Below are 20,058 nucleotides of genomic sequence, written 5' to 3'. Positions count from 1 at the left end.
ATTGCGCTTCTCTTAATTGAACCGGTAACGAGTTAAAACAATGAAGTTATGCTAATAATCCGTGACCAAATTAATTAACTAAAATGCAACCGTAGAAATGGAAGAATCTTCATCAAAAGATCATGGGAAAGCCAGCGCCCCAATGCTAATTTTTTTGCCGAATTTCGCACGACAAGGTGCAGTGTCATTCTTTTCGAGGAGGGTAGCAACGAAACACCTGCAGTTTCATCAAAACACATCGGAAGTAACTCGGCAATATTGATTTTGTTTTGCACTGCTACGACCCGTGATTACTTTTCTTGCGACATGACTATTCCGGGGCTGAGGGGTAGGGGTGTGGGGGTGGCGTATGGGGTGAAGGGTACCATAGCTGAAACAACCCAAACCTTAAAAGAAAAGCTAACCTTAGGCCTAAGCACTATGCTTAAGATACTGTTTAGGCCTAAGGTTAGCATTTTTGTAAGGGTTTGGGTTGTTTCAGCTTCGTTACCCTTAAAAATTACCACTTGCTGTGTCAGAAACGTAGGACCGTAAATTCTATTTTAACGCTCAAAAATGCGCACTACGCGAGGTACAGATTTTGTTAGCCTGCTTTATGCAAAACACATATTGATGCAAAAGTAAATAAATATTGATACACAGTTCTTAGGAAGAGCAGAAGGAAGTTTTCAGGAAGTGTCGATCGAGAATAAAACATTCAAGTGACATCGAATTCAGCGGGCACCGTGATCAAGTTACCTTGCGTGTTTACTCGCGAAACAAAGGATACATCTGTGTGAAAATGACGGCAAGACACCGGGCTTTTGTTTTTGTTAGTTTGGTTTTTTTTTCTTTCAAGTGTTATAAAGTTTGACAAGAAATGTGCGAATTCAACACAAAGATCAAAATCGCCTAACTTTTGAGGTTTACCATTGTTTCTGCGAAGTCAAAATTGTACTCTCCTAGAGGAGGTTATTTATCACCAGGTAATTCCATCGTTTTGGAAATAGCGATGTTTTATTATTCATCAGCGTCACAAATTCTTGCCATTTTGGGGACTCATTTTGTTGAAACTCAAGCACGCTTCAAACAGACCTGTTTATTTTCGTGATTTATGCACGCGCTGCGGGCCTGACAGTGTGCAGTGTAGTTTACTGGGCCAGGTTATTCGTAAGCCGATTAACTTAATCCAGGATTAGCGTAGCATTTTGTTTCATGTTTTCAACTTTTTGGTGAAAGTTTCTTTTGCTTATTTTTGTTTATCAAGAGTGACTGCTTCCAATGTAATTTTTTGCCGAATATCAGCGTTGAACAGCATTTGGGAGTAGAGAAATAAACTCCTTGGTTAATTTATAATCTGGGATTAGCGTTAACTGGCTTTTGAACAACCAGGCCCAGAGCACTACCTCAAAAATTCAACGACTAGATCCTTTAGATTTCGTCTCGTTCCACGTCAAACCCAGCTTCTTCGTTCGCTGGTTGTTTGTTCAGCCTTGCATCTTGCCACTGTGCAAAACTATTAAAAGATCATTTTGTGTCATATCATGTTGATTTTGGAGCAGATTTTTCCAGCAGTGCTTTTCCTTCCTAGGCAGTTTTCAATTCTCTGAACTTTCTCTTACGCAGCATTTTTAACTAACCTCCATCAACCATTAACAACAAAGAATAAGGCCTTTCTATACATAAATGGTTGATGGGTAGCCATCCAAGTTCAAGAAATAACGTCCTTATTTTGTAGGTTTATCGTCAGAACCGACTGACATGTTGATTAGGTGTTCATACATCGGTAAAAGTATGTTTATGCCGCGTTTTCCGGTCGGCGCCTTGTTCTAAAATGATTCATTGTGCTAGGATGTTTTTTCTCCAAAAAGTTCTGTTCGTTGTCAGATAGTTGAGCTGTGTGAGAAGAAAGGTTGAAGACGAGCGACATCAGTTAAATAAAAGTTGAAGTTTGCGAAGAACGGCCTGTTGAGTCTTGGCATTCGCGAAAAGAATACTCAAGAATAGGTTTAATACTAGATTTAAATAAAATTGGAGCAATTGCAGAATACCCGGCCCACCAAATGTCCTACTTAAAAAAGCTGCCAACGCGGTCCGCAGTCCCGTAGTCGTTGAATGAAAAATTTTAAAGTGTACTGCCGCACCGCGGTCCGCAGTCCCGTAGTCGCTGAATGAAAAGTGTTAAAGGACAAGCACTAAAATGAACTGCCACCGCGGTCCGCAGTCCCGTAGTCCTTGAATGAAAACTGTTAAAGGGAAAGCACTAAAATGGACTGCCACCGCGGTCCGCAGTCCCATAGTCGTTAAATGCAAAATGCTAAAGTGAACTGCCACCGCGGTCCGCAGTCCCGTAGTCGTTAAATGCAAAATGTTAAAGTGAACTGCCACCGTGGTCCGCAGTCCCGTAGTCGCTGAATGAAAAGTGTTAAAGGAAAAGCACTAAAATGAACTGCCACCGCGGTCCGCAGTCCCGTAGTCGATGACAACCTCTCTTCTTTCTTTCTTTGGAAGGGAAGAAGAGAGACCCTGGGACGAGGTTAAGTCGATGAATGAAAACTGTCAAAGGGCAACCAGTAAAACACACTGCCACCGCAAAATGAAAGCTAACATTTTACGAGAATGCTTAGGCCTAACCACTGAAGCGAGCACTTAAGCTTAATCAGTAAACGAGTGCTTTCTTCATCACACGATCTCATGAAAAGTGCAGTTAGCCGAACCGCAAAATGAAAGCTAAAATTTTACGAGAATGCTTAGGCCTAATCACTGAAGCGAGCGCTCAGGCTTAATCAGTAAACAAAAGCTTTCTTCTTCACACGATCTCGGGAAAAGTGTAGTTAACGGAACAACAAAATGAAATTTAAGAAGTGGAGCGATTGTAGAATGCCCGGTTTAGGAACAGAGTTGTTTATATGAATATCATTTTCTGTCCCATGCCACTGCGGACAAGCAGCATTGTTAAACACGACTGCGGGACCGCGGTGGCAGCTTTTTATAGTAGGACATTTGGTGGGCCGGGTATTCTGCAATCTAGCCATAAAATTATACGATATTTGACTGGCAATAATTTTTTAATGCGGGCAAGAAAAGCAACGCGCTTTAAAAGTTTTTTGAAATGACCAAGAAAGGGCGCGGTCGATAACCAGATAAACCCAGCGACGTTCCTCTTGAGTTTGTTCCAGTTGCCTACCATCCAGCCACAAGGACAGTGCACATTCTTCACAGCGGGACAGCTTCCGTCGAGTAACAATGATCATATATTTTGTCTTTTCCGGGTGAGCTACCATACCATGATCTTTAGTCCATGTCGCCGTATTAAAAAGATCCTGTTGAGTCTGTTTAAAAAAATCCTGGATGGACGTGGACTGGATTACTTGACCCAGAAACTTTCATCTTTCAAATACAATAAGCCACTTCGGAAAATACCATAATACTCTTTGTTTGTCCCCCAAATTTTGCATAAGCATTGTTTTTGTTTTCTCTTGGGACCATTGTAAGTCCCAAGAGAAACTGGAAACAATGCTCATGCAAAATTTGGGGGGACAAACAAAAAGCATTATGTTTGAAAGCTTTCGGCTGTCGATCTACAGCCTTCCACGGATAAAACATTGAATGTAAATTAGTGAAATATATACAGAAAAGGCGAGATAAAAGTAATAAAAAGAACAGAATAAAAGTATGAAAAAAGGTGGCTATTGTTGAAAAAGAATGCTGGATTGATTAGGAATCGGCTTAGAGTTATTGTCATTATTGTCAGCATGCTTGGTAGCAGAGGTGTGCCAGGCATCTAGAGCTTTTCTAATACGAAAAGAGCCTTTGTCGATAACTCGAGAGTGATTGAAATCAATGCGATGACCGAAAGACCACGAATGTTTCGCAATGTTTGACCCACTAGCACATGTTTTAACATTCCTAACGTGTTCTTTCTTGCGGGTTTCAAAGCAGCGGCCAGTTTCACCTATATAACACCAATCACAATCGGCACAGGGTATTTTATAAACCACGTTGGGTTGGTGTTCAGTAGGTGGTCTGAATTTAGGGAGAAAGGAATTCTTGTTGCAAAGTCTTGAGGTGCTTATTTACAACTTGAATATCGTGCCTTGGAAGAATTCTTGTTAGGGGTTGCGTAACACCATTGATGAAAGGAAGGACAGCAAAACCGTTAGGGTTCTCTTGAGGCTCAAATCATTTAAAAAAACATGCCAACCAATTCTTCAGGTGAAGGGATGGCATGTGTGGGTGGTTTGGAAAGGGAGGGATAGTTGTTGGCTTGTAGAGCATCAAAGACGTGATTGATTTCAGTATTTTTCCCTTGCGGTGTACTTGGGAGTTTAATTGCGTGGTGTAAGAGGAGCTGTGTTGATCTTGTGGCGTTTGTCGTGGTGAGAAGAAAAGCAATTAAAACTCCCAAGTACAATTCCCACCTTGGTCAGAGTTTTTCTCTGTCCTTGTGTGGGCCCATTTCCATTTACATTAGTAGGGCTAACGCTCACATGGTTCATATGGGGTAAAAAACCAGCACTTTACATTACACTCTAATCAGTTAAGTCTGTTGAAATATAAGTGCTACACGGCCAACGTGTGCAAAAACGTAACCCTTCCTTGTACTTATAAGGCCCACTTGTTTTTCTTGTTTACACCTTATTCCAAAATGGCCGCTATTTAGATATTCTTTTGCTTTTATTCAAATTAGACCTTGATGCCTCGTTCAAGGCAAAATATCCTTTTGAATTTTCAGCTCAAGAACGAGGCATCAAGGGCTAATTTCAATAAAAACAAAAGAATATTTAAATGACGGCCATTTTGGAATAAGGTTTATGTTGATATCATCCCCTCACAAACCTTGAACCTTTGTTCGGACTCCCGAGGGACACGCGGTTTGTGGAATGTTTTTTAAGCCGTTCAAAAAACTCGAAGAACGTGTCTTATTGGGTCTAAAAACACTGATGCTCGTTTTTTAAACATTACTTGAATTTGCCGGGAGAGAGAAAAATTACGGAAACGAATCGTTTCCATGGCAATAGTCCCTATGGTAACATCCCGACCAAAAGCCAGCCAATTAGAGAGCGCCATTTAGACTGAGAATTATGAGATGATTAGCTAGGTGGCTATAATCATCTCGTATCCAACAGGCGCGAGTTGAATAATTGTTTTATTAAAAACGCTCACAAATTATATATAATTCTTACCTAGTTTATTTTGTAAACACAAGAAAACGGATGCGTGCAATTACTGATATTTGTAGAGCATGGTATAATTAACAATTATTCCATTAGCGCGCGTTGGATAAGAGATGGTAAATAGCCAACAAGGCGCGTAGCGCCGAGTAGGCTATAACCAGTGTCATATCCAACAAACGCGAATGGAATAGTTGTTTTATTAAAATTCCTTAATCTCCAAAAGATTGGAAATACGAAATACGAACGAAAAAAGCACGAAAATCCGAGCGAAATCGAAAAAAACTTGATGAAGATGAGGTGTTGTGTAATACCTGGTGGTCAGACGGTGGCAGGCTTATCACAAAAACATTTCTTACCGACTCCGTGTACTTCTAAACGTTGGAATTGATCCAAACTTTCACAAAAGCGTTTTTTGTTTTTGCTTTATTCAGAGAGAAATTTCGCTTTCCGGCGAAAATAATTTTAGCTTAGCAAAGCTTAGCGCAATGATTTCTTATATAAGGTCAAACTAAGGTATATGAGCTGATAGCCGAGATTGAGTAAACCAATCAGAGCACGAGGCTAGAAATGCATTAACCAAGGTTGAGAATACAATAATAGATCATATAATGATGGCTAAGCCAATCAAAACACTAGAAATGCGTTATCCAGTGATCCCCAATCTTGCTTTGGTCGTGTATTTGGTCCGTAGTTGAATAGAACTAGAGTTTCACGCAATAATTGAGCTGGAATGTGCACCATAGTCGGTCAAAGATAACATTGCTAATGATGCAAGGTAGAGGCCAGTCGGCATGATCGGTTTTCGTCGATACAACAAAAAGCTCTTGTTTAAACAACAAATCCAGTATTTAGGCATTAATCCTTTTTTGGAGCATGTTTCATACAAAACAACAAACAATCTAACGCTCATTTCGACCTTCAAAGTTCTCAACAGTTCAGTCGCAGTTTGTTCCCAGGTTTTTATGACCTGGAAGTATTCCAGAGGCTTTCCACGTCAAACAATCCGCAGTCTACGATAACACATAAAGACTTGGGCCTTTCGTTAAATGTTTCTTGCTCTTCGAGCAAAGCGAGAACTTTTGCACCCTCAATGACTTGTCTGCAATGTAAAGTAGAGAAAGTCGTTTGCATCACTATGTCAGTAGACCTTTTTTGGTAGGATGTACTTGCCTTTGACTTAACGACAGTGCCTTGACTATTAAAAAAACAGAGATAGCTGGCAGGTGAAGAAGCAGCTTCTCTTCTACACAGATTGAGAACGAAAATACGCTTTCGTTCTGTTATCTTTACAGCTTGCAAATTAAAGACTATTCCCGGTCCCCTCACTTGAACACAGATGAGCACTACTCACCCAAAAGCAACGTATTTGGTGTTCATCCAAGGTGACGGCTGTAATGTGATATAGAATTGAGATCCATTTGTATGCCGACCTCTGTTAGCCATACCAACAATTCCTCTCTTGTTGTGTGGGATCGAGAAATCTTCATCTACGAAACAAAAAGAGTTCCAAAGTCCATTCACGCGACTTGCAATGTTCGGCGTAACTTTGTCGCAACATCTTATGAGCACTTACATTGAGCTGTAACTTGGAATTGATTTTGCCTTTTCTGGTTGTTGTTGATCGACAGTTCCCTAATTCTCCATTTGATCGTTGAGATTTTACGCCTAAAAGCCACCATTTCTCAGTTTTGTATTAGAAAGTATGATCTGCCAGTGGGGAGAGTGACAAATCTGTCGACTACGGGGCGGAAAAAATATTGTCTCTATTTATGGACGAAATTCTGAAAATTTAATAAAGCAGAAGTGTAACGTAATATATTCCATGCTCACAATCCGTAATTTTTTATTTTAAATTTATGGTTGTTAACAGTCCCTCGCAACTGAATTCCGCTTTTATTTTTTATGAAGGTTATCTTTTAAAATGATACCCTGGATGCCAGAGGCTTTTTCTCTCTTAGAGCGACGGAATAGCGAGTCGCGAAGAGAGAGAAAAACCTCTGGCAGCCAGGGTATTAAAATGATTAAATCAATAAAAAACATGCATAAATAAAAATCATGTGTCACAGGCTTGACATGATTTGACTTTAACAATAAGCCTAACGGTCTTACCTTCAAACACAGGACCATAGATGGACTCTCCCCCAGTCCCTTTGCCACCTTCAATGTCTATAAATAAAATAATGATGAAAAACAGTCATCCTAGAGGTCTATAAATATTTGGAACTTGTTTAAGTGTAAAATCTCGAAGGGAAATGACACCTCGTAATCACCACATACAGCTCGTGCAACATGTAATTTTTTTAATGTGAGAATCAAAATGTATGTTATTAAAACTGATGAGGGTTTAATTTGTAAATTTTAGATGACACAAAAAAACACCAAATGTGATTAGAACTGATGAGGGCTTAAGAGTTAGCTTAAACTTCTTGAAGTTTTATTAAGTCAGTGATAACTACACTGTACTACCTTCATTTAGCTGATGTTAACTTTCTTAACATGTGTGATTGACTCACAGACTCAATGGGTTGACCCTTAGCGGCGTTTGTCCAAATTGAGCATGCATCTCTTTCCTTGAAGTCCTCAGCATCAAATTCGATCATCCTGCACAACTAATCCCCGCAACTAATAAGTTATTATTAACCCTAATCTAACTGTAATGCTTCCTAAGGCCTCAGACTCTTTACCTGACTAAATGCATTGGTGCATCTCCTGCCCAGGTAACAGTATATGCAAAACTTCAAACTCACCCCCACCCTGTATCCAGCCATTTGGCACTATCCTGTGAAAAATAGAGTCCTTGTACCACAATTTTAGTGGAGGATCATGCCTTTCTGTTTCAGTGTTCTGTCCCGAACAAAGCTCCATAAAATTATGGCATGTTCTTGGTAATCTGTCTGTATATAGCTATAGAAACAAGGCAAACAACAAGATGAGTCATGAATCAATAATAAATTAATAATCTTTCTTGGCTCATGTTTTTCAACGAGAGGATAGCACTATCTGCTAGATAAATCGCTATCTAGTGGATAACTCAATTGCATTGTATGGTGCTTTCCCATTGGATAGTTTCAGTTATCCTCTGGATAGTGCTGTCCACCCTTAGAGCAAGAGTGCTATGTGCCCTTTGAATGACTGCCAGCCAGTGCAATGCAACTAAAGTCTTCTGGTTCAACCCTGAGGTGGCTTGCTTCCTGAGACGTGTTTTCCGTCTAAAAGAAAAAGAGGAGGCATGCACTTCATCCTTGTCGAGATCAGGATAGTTTTCACATTAGCAGCGTCACCTCAAGGATTTTACAACTGGGAACTCAGTGGTAACATTTGACACTCAAGATCTTGAAGTGCTAATCAGAGTGATCAGGCTTCAATGATAATATACTTATGATATACATGTACACGTGGATTTGTACTCACTACAGTCTTTTAAATCCCCATTACACAGTAGGGGGCCGCAAACATGGAGGAAGGAAGATTCTTGCGCTATAATGATGCTAAATGGTAGAAACTAAGAAGTTGCCAATTAAAAAACCTTGTCATTCATTCCTTTTACTGGGATCTTCCATGTGAAAGTAGTAAATACATGGTATTAGTATCACCCAACTAGTGAACTAATGCAAATCCTGCATTTTGATTGGCTACGCTTCTAGAGAACTCTTATTAATAGGCCTCGAGTAGCGAAAAGCGTGACGCTTTCTTTTCTTAATTATTCCACTATTAGGTTTGGATTTGTTTCCGGTTGTCTCCAATTCAATTCTACCACGCTTTGTAAATAGCCAACTGGTTGCCTCCTGCCAGCTGAGGTTCTTTAAATGTTTCTTTCAAATTTATTGGAAGTGGAGTGTCTGTGAACTATCTTGATATACACTCCCAGTATAAACAAAGCATTTACATTTTTATGTCATTTTACCATATTTGGTCAAGAGCATGCACAAAATATGAGACGGTAATACCCTGCAGTGTCCTGGTTTGGCCAGTTTAGAACAGAACAAATACAGATGGAACGGGAGTTATTTTGCAATGAAAGAACAAATTGTTTTCAACATGATGGAAAGCTTGAGAATTTAGCTTATCATCACTTGTCGCTGATCAGTTCATTTATTTAATCAAATAAAGGACATAATTGGCTGGCTTTTTTGTGCTGTTTACATCGTTAACACATGCCCTGAAGGACAGGTGATGTTTTTTTTTAAAAACACTTTTACCACATAAAATTGAAGCAATTATAACACTGTTTTTATAGCAGAATAATAAATATCTTATTTGATTGTTTTAATTAACACATAATACTCGCGGAAATTTTGCTCATTGCGTGTATTTTTCCTCGCCCCTGTGGTGGTTCAGAAAAATACTATGCAACTCTCCAAATTTCCACAGGTATTATATGAAGTTGTTTATATTTGTCTAACATTTTTCCACCCAAAGTCTGTCCGCCAATGTCCCACACTTAATAAACCATCCAATACGATGTATATTATAGAATATATGACCAGCACGCCTCCAGGATGATCCACCTTCTAGGATCTTTCTAGTGTTAGGATCTTCCACCCACATATAAACTGCCTGGAATGTAATTTTTGACCAGGTACATCCATAATAAAAATTCCATTTATGGACTAGCAAGGCCTGTCATCTTGATGACTTGACAAGAATTATTAGGAACACTGTTCTCTCATCTTTTGGTCAACTAGATCTTGGCATCGTGATCTCAAAGATCTCAATTCAGTCTGCTAAATCTCCATTACACTGCAAATGTACCTAGACATTAAATAACAGAACATTCCATGTAATGCCTAGCATATTCAAATACTTCAGGATACTTATACTAACCTCAATTAATAATCGTCCAATTCGTTTCTCATTCACTGCTACATCCATGTAAACAAATTTATGCTGGTGACAAAATGCATTGCACATTCGTATTAAGTACCCTACATCAGGCTGAGAATAAAATCAATGTAGTTAAGCTAAGCATATTCACAACATAACTACAAATTTTTATTTTATAAATTTTTTAAGTCTCAATCTTATCCAGCTGAGCGCAAGTGCAATAATAATTTACTGCAAATCAAAACAACTCATGGCTTTTGGTGGGAGAAGAACCAGAACCCAGAGAAAATCTTCTCAGGGCAGTCTTGATTACTTAATGTTAATGTTTTGAAGTCAATGCCTGGACTGAGCTTGGACAGATGTCAGTCATAAGCAATTTATTATTTTGTTTGACTTGCCAATACATTTCAACAAAACTGCTGAATAATAAATAAAATAATGTAATGTTACGTCATTATTTTTTTAAAGCGTCAGATTATCTATTTAATATCTATATCATTAAATGCTGAATCTACCAAGCCAGTCTGTTTATTGCTGAACTAGATTTTCTCATCAGTCCAGAGACCACTTGAATGAAATAACAGTACACTGCTTCAACATTACCCCGGGGAGGACTCCCATATAAAAAGGGGAGGGATGCTTGGCAGAAATTTTTAATTAACCCCCTAAAGGAGGCCAATCTGGGTGTGGCCCAGGCTTATTTTGACCCCTAGTTAAAAGTAAATATACACTTTTATATTTTTTTGCGTGCAACCCCAGAACACCCTAAGTAAGAACAATCTGAAATTTACACCCCCTTCCCGGGAACATTACCCCTGTCTCTAGAAGGTGGTTCTTGTATGATTCTTTCATCATCGCATGCCACAGCGGAAGAGGTCTGAAAGACAAAAGTGGTAAGCAAAATGACCAGTTGAGATTTAAGTAAGGTTAACAACCTATTTAAAAATGTCAGACCACAAATAAAAAAAGAGAACATGCCCTCAACCTCACCATCACAGATTTACTTATTATAATTTTAATATATCAATAATTTGATTATTATTATTATTATTATTATTATTATTATTATTATCATCATCATTATCATTAGGATCATATTATTAAATTATTGGGCAAATTTGAGTGCAAGCGCCCACAAGCAACACTGCTAGCCATGATTGTCATGAGAAAAGCAACACCTCATGGGGTGCGGAGCTCTGCAAAAATGTACCCTTAACACATTGACACCTGAATCACCCTGGAATGCCCCCATTGACGAGTGAAATCATCTGGCGATTGACATAAGATAAGGTAAAATCTGTTAAGCCCCACTCCTGGGAGTCAATTGGTTAAAGGGGCTAGGTCACGCAATTTTAGGCAATTTCAGCACTGTTCGAATGGTCATAGAATTAACTAAAATATCAAAATAACTGTTCAAAACTATAGAAGAACTCTAACAAAACACAGGGAAGCCAAGAAGGGACATGGATGGACAAAACTGGAGAGGATTGAAATGGATTGAATTTGGGTAAATTTGAAAAACATCGGCCCACCTTTTTTCAAATTTATATCAGTCTACATCAAAATGTCATTTACAAAGCTGGAAAATCATTCTCAGTTGTTATGTGGCTGTGATTTTGCAAATGAAAGACTCTTGCTCTGCCAATTTGATGTTTAAAGCTCATAATTAAAATTGAAATTAAACAAAATTACCTAAAATAGCGTGACCTAGCCCCTTTAAGACTTGTCAATAAAATCAGTACACAGAACTGTGAATGAGTATTTTCCCCAGTTTGCTGATCAACAGCATTAAGAACTTATAATTGTGCATCACCCAAGGACAGAGAAAAAGCTCTGACCTGGGTAGGAATCTGAAACCCATGACCTACGGATTGGATCACCCTATGGCTTCCTCTACCAACTGAGCTACAAGGCCAGACAGGAGCACTGGCCCAGGGTTTTCAATAAGAATTTTAGTAGGTGGCAAAACCTGAGGAGTAGGCGAAGAATGAATAACATGCACCAAAGACGCACTTTGGGCCTCTTAGAATGCATTTCCTGCATTCTGGAGTACGAACACAACATTAATTAACTAACATCATTTAAGTTTGGCTTTTTCTGCCCTAACTTTTTTTTGGAAATTCAAAAGTAGCATGACATAGGTGTCTCTTTTGTTTTTCGTGAAAAAAACTTTTGCAATTCAAGGCTCGTTTTCAGTGTGAATGTTTCTCATGTTATTCGCAAAAGTTGGGGTAATTTCCAAGAAAAATTATAAAATAATTATCATAGTATGTGTACTCTCATTGGTCAATAGCTGTGTTTAGATGAAAGTATGGAAACGTGGCTGTAACATCACACCAATTTTGATTGGTTATGTGTTATGTAAGACAAGCATTTTGATTGGCTGGTAGGAAATATATGAGTGTGTATCAAGAAAATCTGTTTCAATCAAGAAGTGAAAAAACCAGCATTTTCCTTCATTTGTCGAATTATCTTTGGGAAATATTTTATAAAACCAATAGAGGATTTTCTTCCGTGTTTCCATAGCCTCATCTAAACACTCGGGGAAGTTGGGAGAATTCTCGACAGTTATGCAAACCCTCGACTGAGTCTTGGGTTTGCATAACTGTAACATAACGTAACATTATACTCCCCCTTGTGTTTAGATGAGGCTATGAAAACACGGAAAACGTCCTCTATTGCTTAATAAAGTAGGCTGCAAGTTCATGTGCAATATATAGCCGGTGAAATTTGCCAGCCGCCAGCTCTTACTGAAAACACTGACTGGCCTTGGGAATTCTGGGACAAATTGGCTCGTCCTGGGCAAGCCAAGTAATTTAACTGTAAATGAGTGTTGCCTTCAGTAGGGTGTGTATATATATGACAGAAATCAAGTGAGGCCTTATAAATGCTACTGTAAATGTGATGGATGATGGATTAAGAACCTTTGCGGATCAACAGCATCAGGAACTAACCCTAACCCTAACTCTTCCCTCTCTTCCCATAGATTGCCTCACATGGGGCTAGTAAGTTTCCCCAGGGAGGGGGGAGAATCCCATATAAAAAGGGGAGGGATGCTCGTCGGATATTTTAAATTATATCCCTAAAGGAGACCAATTTGGGCGTGACCCGGGCTTTTAATGACCCCTAAAAGAGACCATATTAAAACACAGATAATGAAAAAATATAATGACTTTTAATGATGGCAAAGACATTATCATCTAAATTATACTTTCACCTATGTGAAGAAATATAAAAGTGTAAATATACACTTTTGTATTTCTTAACGCGCAACCCTAAAGGAGACCTTCACAGCTACATATGATTGCATTTTGCCCAGAACGCTAAGTGAGACCAAAATCCGAAATTTACACCCCTAAGCGAGACGATGAGCATCCCTCCCCTTTTTATATGGGAGTCGTAACTCCCTCCCTAGGTAAATTTCAGGAACCAGTTGCCTAAGGTGGATTTTCTCTGTTATAAAACCTGAAGTCCTTGTATCCATAATTTTCCATGGCCCACTTAAGAAACTGCTCATGTCCTCCAATTAACTCATCATCCAGGAAGGTGATAACATCTTCCTTGAAACCCCACACTTCTTTTCTCATCTCCTGAAAGGTAACAATGTTATTTTGTACCGATCCATAATTTTTGATAAGTGCACAACTAACTTGTGAAAGCAGGTAAAGGGTATTGCATTTAAATTGAAGTGAGGTGCAGCATTGCAGAAAATTAATTCAGTTTTTAAAGAAAGGAGTCATGATACAATGTGCTCTTTAATATTTTTTAATGAGGTGCAAATGAGATGCAAGGTGATTTTCTGTAATGATTCCCTCACCTTAGTGTAAAATCCACACCAACCCTACAAATAAGGCTATTAACATTTACTCCTTGAATAGACAGTGCCAAAAGAAATATTAGACAAGAGGGGAGGGCTTGGGTGGATATTAAATACTTGTCGGTGTTTCAGCTTTGTTGAGCATTTCAATCCTCATGATCTATATCAGTCATCAGTATTGAGAACATTATCATCAACAGTCTTCGTTGACTCATATGTGGAATGACAATTTCTAAGGAGAAAGAAGAAACTTACACCCGATGACACCCGATCAGCTGTTAGCAACTATTTTATTAATTATTCTAAAACAAACCAACAAGGATTCAGGATCAAAAATCTGGAACAACATCCCAGAAAATCTCAAAAATATTCCAAAGGGCAATTTTAAGAGCCAAAGTCCAAAGGAAAGGAATTACAAGGTGTAATTGTGCATCATAATCCAGTGTTACCTTGTTCCAAACCTAAATCTTGTTATCTGAAGTTGCTATTGTTTGTCATTTTTTAACGTACGTAGTTTGTTTTTTAGTGTTGTTATCCAGCGTCCCCACAGTTTACGCCTTTACAATGAAAGGAAACACTCTACAACTATTATACCTTTTTCTTGGCGCGAATAAAGGCATCCCAATCACACTCGAGCAAGCCGAGAGTGTATGGTTCTGAAAATCCGTCAGGATCCTTCTGAGAGAGTTTCTTACGTAAAAAAGACAAGGATAAGAACAAAGGCTAAAAAAAATTATACCAAGTCACAGACCAACATCATTAAGATTTGTGCTAAGAAACACCTCAGCAGCTCCTTTCATCATATGAAATTCGACTTCTTTGAGGAGACCGATCACGGAGATCGTACGTTTTTCCACCGCCATTTTGTTTTTCAAGTTTCCCCGGGGTTTAGTTGTCATAACAACTAAAAGTCTCAACGCAGCCAGTCCCCAAGGAAAAATGGAGCAAAACAAAGTGTACCCGGGAAAGGTTCTGAAAATCCTAACCCTAACCTCAGGGAAGGGGAAGGGAGTAGAGTGCTTGACCCGAGCGACTGGCAACCTTGCCTCCTTTGTCGTTTACGAGAAAGGAGGCGGAGAAGAGAGACCCTGGGAGGAGCAACGTGGACCGTCTGAGCATAAGGCGAAGTGATTTGTTGCCATAGAGGAGTTTTTTTCAAATTGAAAATATCAATCGAAAGGGCCAATGTACAGATTACATTTTATTAGCGTTTTAAATGTATGTTTTGGTAAAGAAAAAAACGGGATTCGGGATAGCGATGAAAAAAGTGCGGGATGCGGGATTCCCGTGAAAAAGAAGTGGGAATGCGTGAACAGGTGCCCCCCTTCCAGACCCTGACTATGTAAATCAGCAATTCCCTTTGATCTCATGTAGGGCTGAGTGCCATACAGTGTGGCATTTTGTTAGGAAAATCAGACCAAATTGGAAAGGGTGCAAAAAACAGCTCCGTGAGCAAGTATTTACTAATAAAAAGGTAGCAAATATGAAGAATTATTAAGCATGGCAGGACTACCTAGTTTTCTGAATAGGCGTTGACGAGAAATATAATTAATCATGTTACTGTTTTTGGGTAGAAACTCATTAGTGCCAAAGTATGTTAATTTGTGAAATTTTCTGTATGCACTTCAAGAATGCTTTGCTTGTTTTTCAAGGCATTGAATGGCATGGCCCCATCCTCTCTGGCTGACCTGCTCGTCAACCTGCTTGCCGTCAGGACTAAGACTGCACTACGCAGTAAACGTCAATTGCATCTAGTAAACACGGTGACTAGATGTACATGTAAGAACTTCAACTGGGCTTTCTGTGCTCCAGCCTTCAACAATCTGGAACAATTAAATCCAGGGTTGCCACTCATTAGAACCCAAAAAATTCCCTGACTTTTCCCTGACTTTTCACTGACCTCAAAACAAGTTTCACTGACCTTGCATTAGGCGAATTATGAAATAAGCCAAATCCACTTTTACATTAGCTTCAGTTTCTTCTGCAAACCATCAATATTCTTCTCTTCATTGTCAATCTCTTTACGTTTTCCATGGGATTTTGAACGCATGGCATTTTACTTCACTAACAATTCCATTTTCGACTACGGCTTCATTTTCCGAATGAAGATGTCCATAAACTTCACAAAACCTGAAAACAAAATTCCCCGACTTTTCACTGACTTTGACAAGAACTGAGATTTTCCGACCTTTTGCAAAATTCCCTGACTTTTCCCCGACCTTGAAAAATTTTTGTTTTTCCATGACTTTTCCGTGACTGTGGCAACCCTGAAATATTACCAGACGACGTCAAAAGGAGCGAAATTGTTGAACAATTTGAAACGAAACTTATTTATTTAAAATAATTTTTAATCGTTGACTAACTTCTGCAAATAATTTTATTTAATTTTTTGACAATTAATATTTATTGAAATATCTTTGTATTTTACATTGAAACAGATGAATCTCATATAGTTATGAATCGCCCTAGAATATTTTTATAACAATTATTTGTTTGATATTGTATCTACTTTATTTACCTTACAGTGTGACGCGCCTTACCGTGGCCGACAAAGTTTTTTACAAATTGTCCGCCAATCAGGATGTGTGAATTTGATTGACAGTCATGTCTCCTTGCAAAGTTTCACAGTTGTCAGTTGAACACCGTTGCATGGGTTGTTGAGTTGACATATTTACAGTTAATTGTCAAATGTGAAAGTTTGTTGGGTGGCCACGGTAAGGTGCGTTGTACTGTAACAACACTAGGATAAAGTTCATGTATACGTGTAACTAATTTTCATGGTCACTTCAAGTTCAACTTCATGCTTATTATTTCAAAGTACTTTAGTTATTACAAAAGAATCACTCTGGCAGACAGATTGTCAGAAATGATTCTAATTGCATATTCATTTTGCTCAATGCTCAACTAAAACACTGCAGATTGCAAAATACTCAAGTGAATTACACATCAAACTACCTAAAAGTTGTCTGAAACCAGACAGATGATCTAAAAGCACAGCAAACTTATGGTCCTACTGGGGTTGATGAACAACATGTGCTTACAGAACACACATAGTGGCCCCTCCACTACCATAGGCCTTGCAGACCCAGGGGATTGTTTCTTGAAAGTACGATAAATTTTTCAGGTACAAATTATAAATCATATTTCTGAGACCACAAATCTCATTGTATCTTTACACTGAGGCGGATTCAAGGTAAGAAACTATGCCATTATGTTGTTCTTTTCAGCCTTCTTAATCATTTGAAAGACCAGCTTTATAAACAGCCATAGCGTAGTTTCACAATAATAGCCTTTTTGGGTCTCGAAAGTTGACAGGACTTTCGAGATGCGGGCCACAAGCTACAACTGTCACTGAGAATAGTCAATGTCTTCAAGCCCTTAATCATTTTTATAATCTGTACAGTTCGTAGGCTAATAATATTGATTAACCCAAGTCTGATAATCCTTGTGTAAAATCGGTTCTCTTTTGGCGTCACAAGTACCACTGTGGTAAGAAATGATCGAAAGAAGTTGACCACAGGGAATCACTAGAATTGGAAACCAAGTGAATGAACCATCATAAAATAAAAGTTATAACACGCAGAGCAGAAGAACAAGAACAGCATACACCTTGAAGTTCGCCTTGCCTGATGCAAGGCCCTCACAGCTCTTCTGTTAAAAGCTTGAAATTTAACCTTTCCTTCAGATACATTGATGAACCCTATCCCGGCACGATAATTGTCCAGAGCCAATCCATGCAACTCTGTGATAGCTACTTCATATAGTGCGTTCAATGGTATTTGACCATCAATAACTGGCTGACTCAAAACAACTGGAAGAGATCTCTTGTTGACAATTTCGTGCTGGCTAAAAATAGCCATGAAAATCGCGCATACTACAAAGCAGTAAAATGGAGCTCCTTTGAAATAACCTCCTTGAAGCGCTAGTGCACCAAGAAAGGACGCACAAAACATCAGCCAGACGAAGTACAAGAACAATACGCAATCCAAATAAGTCGGCAAGTTTCTACGAAAGTAAGGTCGACTCTGCGTAATGAAATGGTTTGAATAAGCGTAAAAACTGTTTCGTAACATGACTGTTTTTCCAACATCCTTCACGGTCACTCGTGTCTGTTGAATCTCCCTTACGATTGTCTGTGGAATCAGGGGATCTCTCTCCGACATCCTTTATAATGGAGAAATGCACAACGTAATGTAAGCGGCTTACAACTAAAAGCTTGCTTTCAAATAGCACCAAAAAACCACTGCACAATTTCCTTGATACATCACACGTTCACCTGACAGAGAGAAAGAAGGGACTCGTGCAAGAAATGCCTTTCGGAGGTAGGTACGTTATGTTGTATCATACATGAAATGCGGATATCTGTTTGGCTTACCAAGACGCTGACCAAAAAGAACGAAGCAGCTGAAAAAGACTTGCGATTGTCACGCATCAGCGACTACGGTTGCTTTCATCAAAGCGTGGACACGTCACGGGGAAAAGATGCTCTAATTGGCTGCAAACGTGACACGTTTTGTCGAAGTTTGAGGGATGTTCATGCAAGTTTTCCTAGAATGGCAGCAAGACTGGATATCAAAGACTTTTTCTAAGAAATTGACCCTAGTCTGATAAAGTATGCTTCAAATACTTTCAGTCAAACCATCGCGCTCGAAAGTGTGCTTATCTTAGGGAGAGTAGAAAACACTGACCTCTAGTCCATGGACTACCCCGACGGACTACCCAAACGGAATACCCTAAAATAGACTAACTTTACCAAATACTATTTTGATTGAGTACTACTGAAAGAACTGAATTAATCAACCTACATTGCATGTACCTTATTTATTTTTGTCTGCACGGCCACATGCGACTTGCGTTTACCCGAATGCGGTTTCATTTGTAGCCACACGACATTCGGTTTAGATCACCGCTGCTGTGAGGTTCACCAGGATCACTCCTGCTGTGAGGTTCAATTCCCACCCTGATCAGAGTTTTTCTCTGTCCTTTTGTAGGCCTATTTCCATTAGTTGGGCTAACGCTCACATGGTTCGTATGGGGTAGAAAACTAGCACTTCACATTACACTATAATCAGTTAAGTCTGTTGAAATATAAGTGCTACGCGGCCAACGTTTGCAAAAACTGATGCAAGTTGGCGCTAAATTTAATTATAAATATGACGCTAACACTGAAACGAAAACCTCTCGTAGCGCTTGTGTTACTGGAGCTGTTTGAGGACGGAAATGACGGATTCAAACGAGGAAAACCCAAAAAATGGTTAACAGAGCGTGTAGAAAAGGGTATGTTCAGTGTAAGATACATCTGCATTTAGGAGATGATAAGAATGAGCTCGGATCAATTTGCAGAACCATGCAGAAATCTCCAAACAGAGCAATAGTGAGTGATTAAAAGGACTAAAAGTGCCCGAAAGACATGGCCTTTCTTCATACTCGCTGATCAAGGTCTCTGGATGTTGAGTTCATCAACTTCCAAGACCTCCCCTTGATCCTTGTTCGCCATTTTTGTTGCAAGTAGTGCTAGGAAAAGCCTAGGTTTGAAAATAACGTATCGATTCGTGATCGGCTAGCAGCGCGAACGTGATTCTATTCGGGACACACCTTTGTTGGAAGGGCGGCCAAACACTGCAACATTATTGCGTTGAACAGAATTGTTGGTCGCAATGTTTCATCAAAAGCAAACTCCATCTAACACTTGATCGAAAAAAAAATGTTGGATGAACATCTTCCTACAGTGGGTGGCCAAACGGTCTAATAATGCGGGATCGAGCAAAGTTGGAGCGTTGAACCCACCTTTGTCCGATAGTTTGGTCAGGGCTTTAAATACTGTTGACTTACGCTGTTTAAAATGGATATTTAGGTCTATCATCAATTGTGACGCTGCTTACGACCAATAGTACTCACTTCAAATCGTACTTTTGGGGTAGTCTATGGACTAGGAATCAGTGTTTTCTATTCTCCCCACTTATTAACGGCTGCCAAACTCAAACTTCCAAAAACATGTTTTCCCCTTCATGTGTCCGACAGTAATCTTTGACAGAAATGACCTTAGAATATACGAAATTTCACATATTTGATCTTAAGTACAGGGTGGAAATAAGAAAGTTGGAACTAAGTAGAAAGATCTTCGCAGTTAAATAAGCAATTTCAAATAATTTCAAGTAAGCCAGAGGAAATCCAGTCTTGAACCGGTTCAAGCCGGGATTTTTCAAGCCTCCTTGAAAACTGCTAATTAAATTTGCTATTTAACTGCGAAGATCTTTCTAA

At 39.1% G+C, this 20,058-nt stretch overlaps 2 protein-coding genes across 2 annotated transcripts; both read right to left on the bottom strand.

Annotated features, from left to right (window-relative positions):
* Positions 1-5,148: 5,148 nt before the first annotated feature.
* LOC137996529 (probable inactive peptidyl-prolyl cis-trans isomerase-like 6) lies at positions 5,149-14,706 on the bottom strand. Its single transcript, XM_068841972.1, has 9 exons — positions 14,580-14,706; positions 14,392-14,487; positions 13,446-13,570; positions 10,794-10,857; positions 9,981-10,043; positions 7,904-8,060; positions 7,266-7,322; positions 6,508-6,643; positions 5,149-6,255 (listed from the first exon to the last, which is right to left on the bottom strand). The coding sequence occupies exons 1-9, from the start codon at positions 14,694-14,696 to the stop codon at positions 6,117-6,119; spliced, it is 954 nt and encodes a 317-aa protein (XP_068698073.1). The 5' UTR covers positions 14,697-14,706; the 3' UTR covers positions 5,149-6,116.
* Positions 14,707-16,156: 1,450 nt separating this feature from the next.
* LOC137994416 (uncharacterized) lies at positions 16,157-18,124 on the bottom strand. The gene has a single exon (XM_068839987.1). It carries the CDS (start codon positions 17,958-17,960, stop codon positions 17,325-17,327), a length of 636 nt encoding a protein of 211 aa, XP_068696088.1. The 5' UTR covers positions 17,961-18,124; the 3' UTR covers positions 16,157-17,324.
* Positions 18,125-20,058: the final 1,934 nt, after the last annotated feature.

This window comes from Montipora foliosa, chromosome 3 (genome assembly GCF_036669935.1).
Source record: "Montipora foliosa isolate CH-2021 chromosome 3, ASM3666993v2, whole genome shotgun sequence".
Lineage (NCBI taxonomy): Eukaryota > Metazoa > Cnidaria > Anthozoa > Scleractinia > Acroporidae > Montipora > Montipora foliosa.
Note: the sequence above shows the minus strand (reverse complement) of the source record. Positions and strands in the feature narration are given on the sequence as shown.

Bases quoted from the DNA above. Each gene is read 5' to 3' on its own strand.
- LOC137996529 (XM_068841972.1), bottom strand. From the start codon at position 14,696: ATGACAACTAAACCCCGGGGAAACTTGAAAAACAAAATGGCGGTGGAA. The intron at 13,571-14,391 runs GTATAATAGTTG...GTTACCTTTCAG, and splicing joins TTATTCGCGCCAAGAAAAAG to GAGATGAGAAAAGAAGTGTG. The intron at 6,644-7,265 runs GTAAGACCGTTA...TTTGTTTCGTAG, and splicing joins CTATGGTCCTGTGTTTGAAG to ATGAAGATTTCTCGATCCCA.
- LOC137994416 (XM_068839987.1), bottom strand. From the start codon at position 17,960: ATGTCGGAGAGAGATCCCCTGATTCCACAGACAATCGTAAGGGAGATT.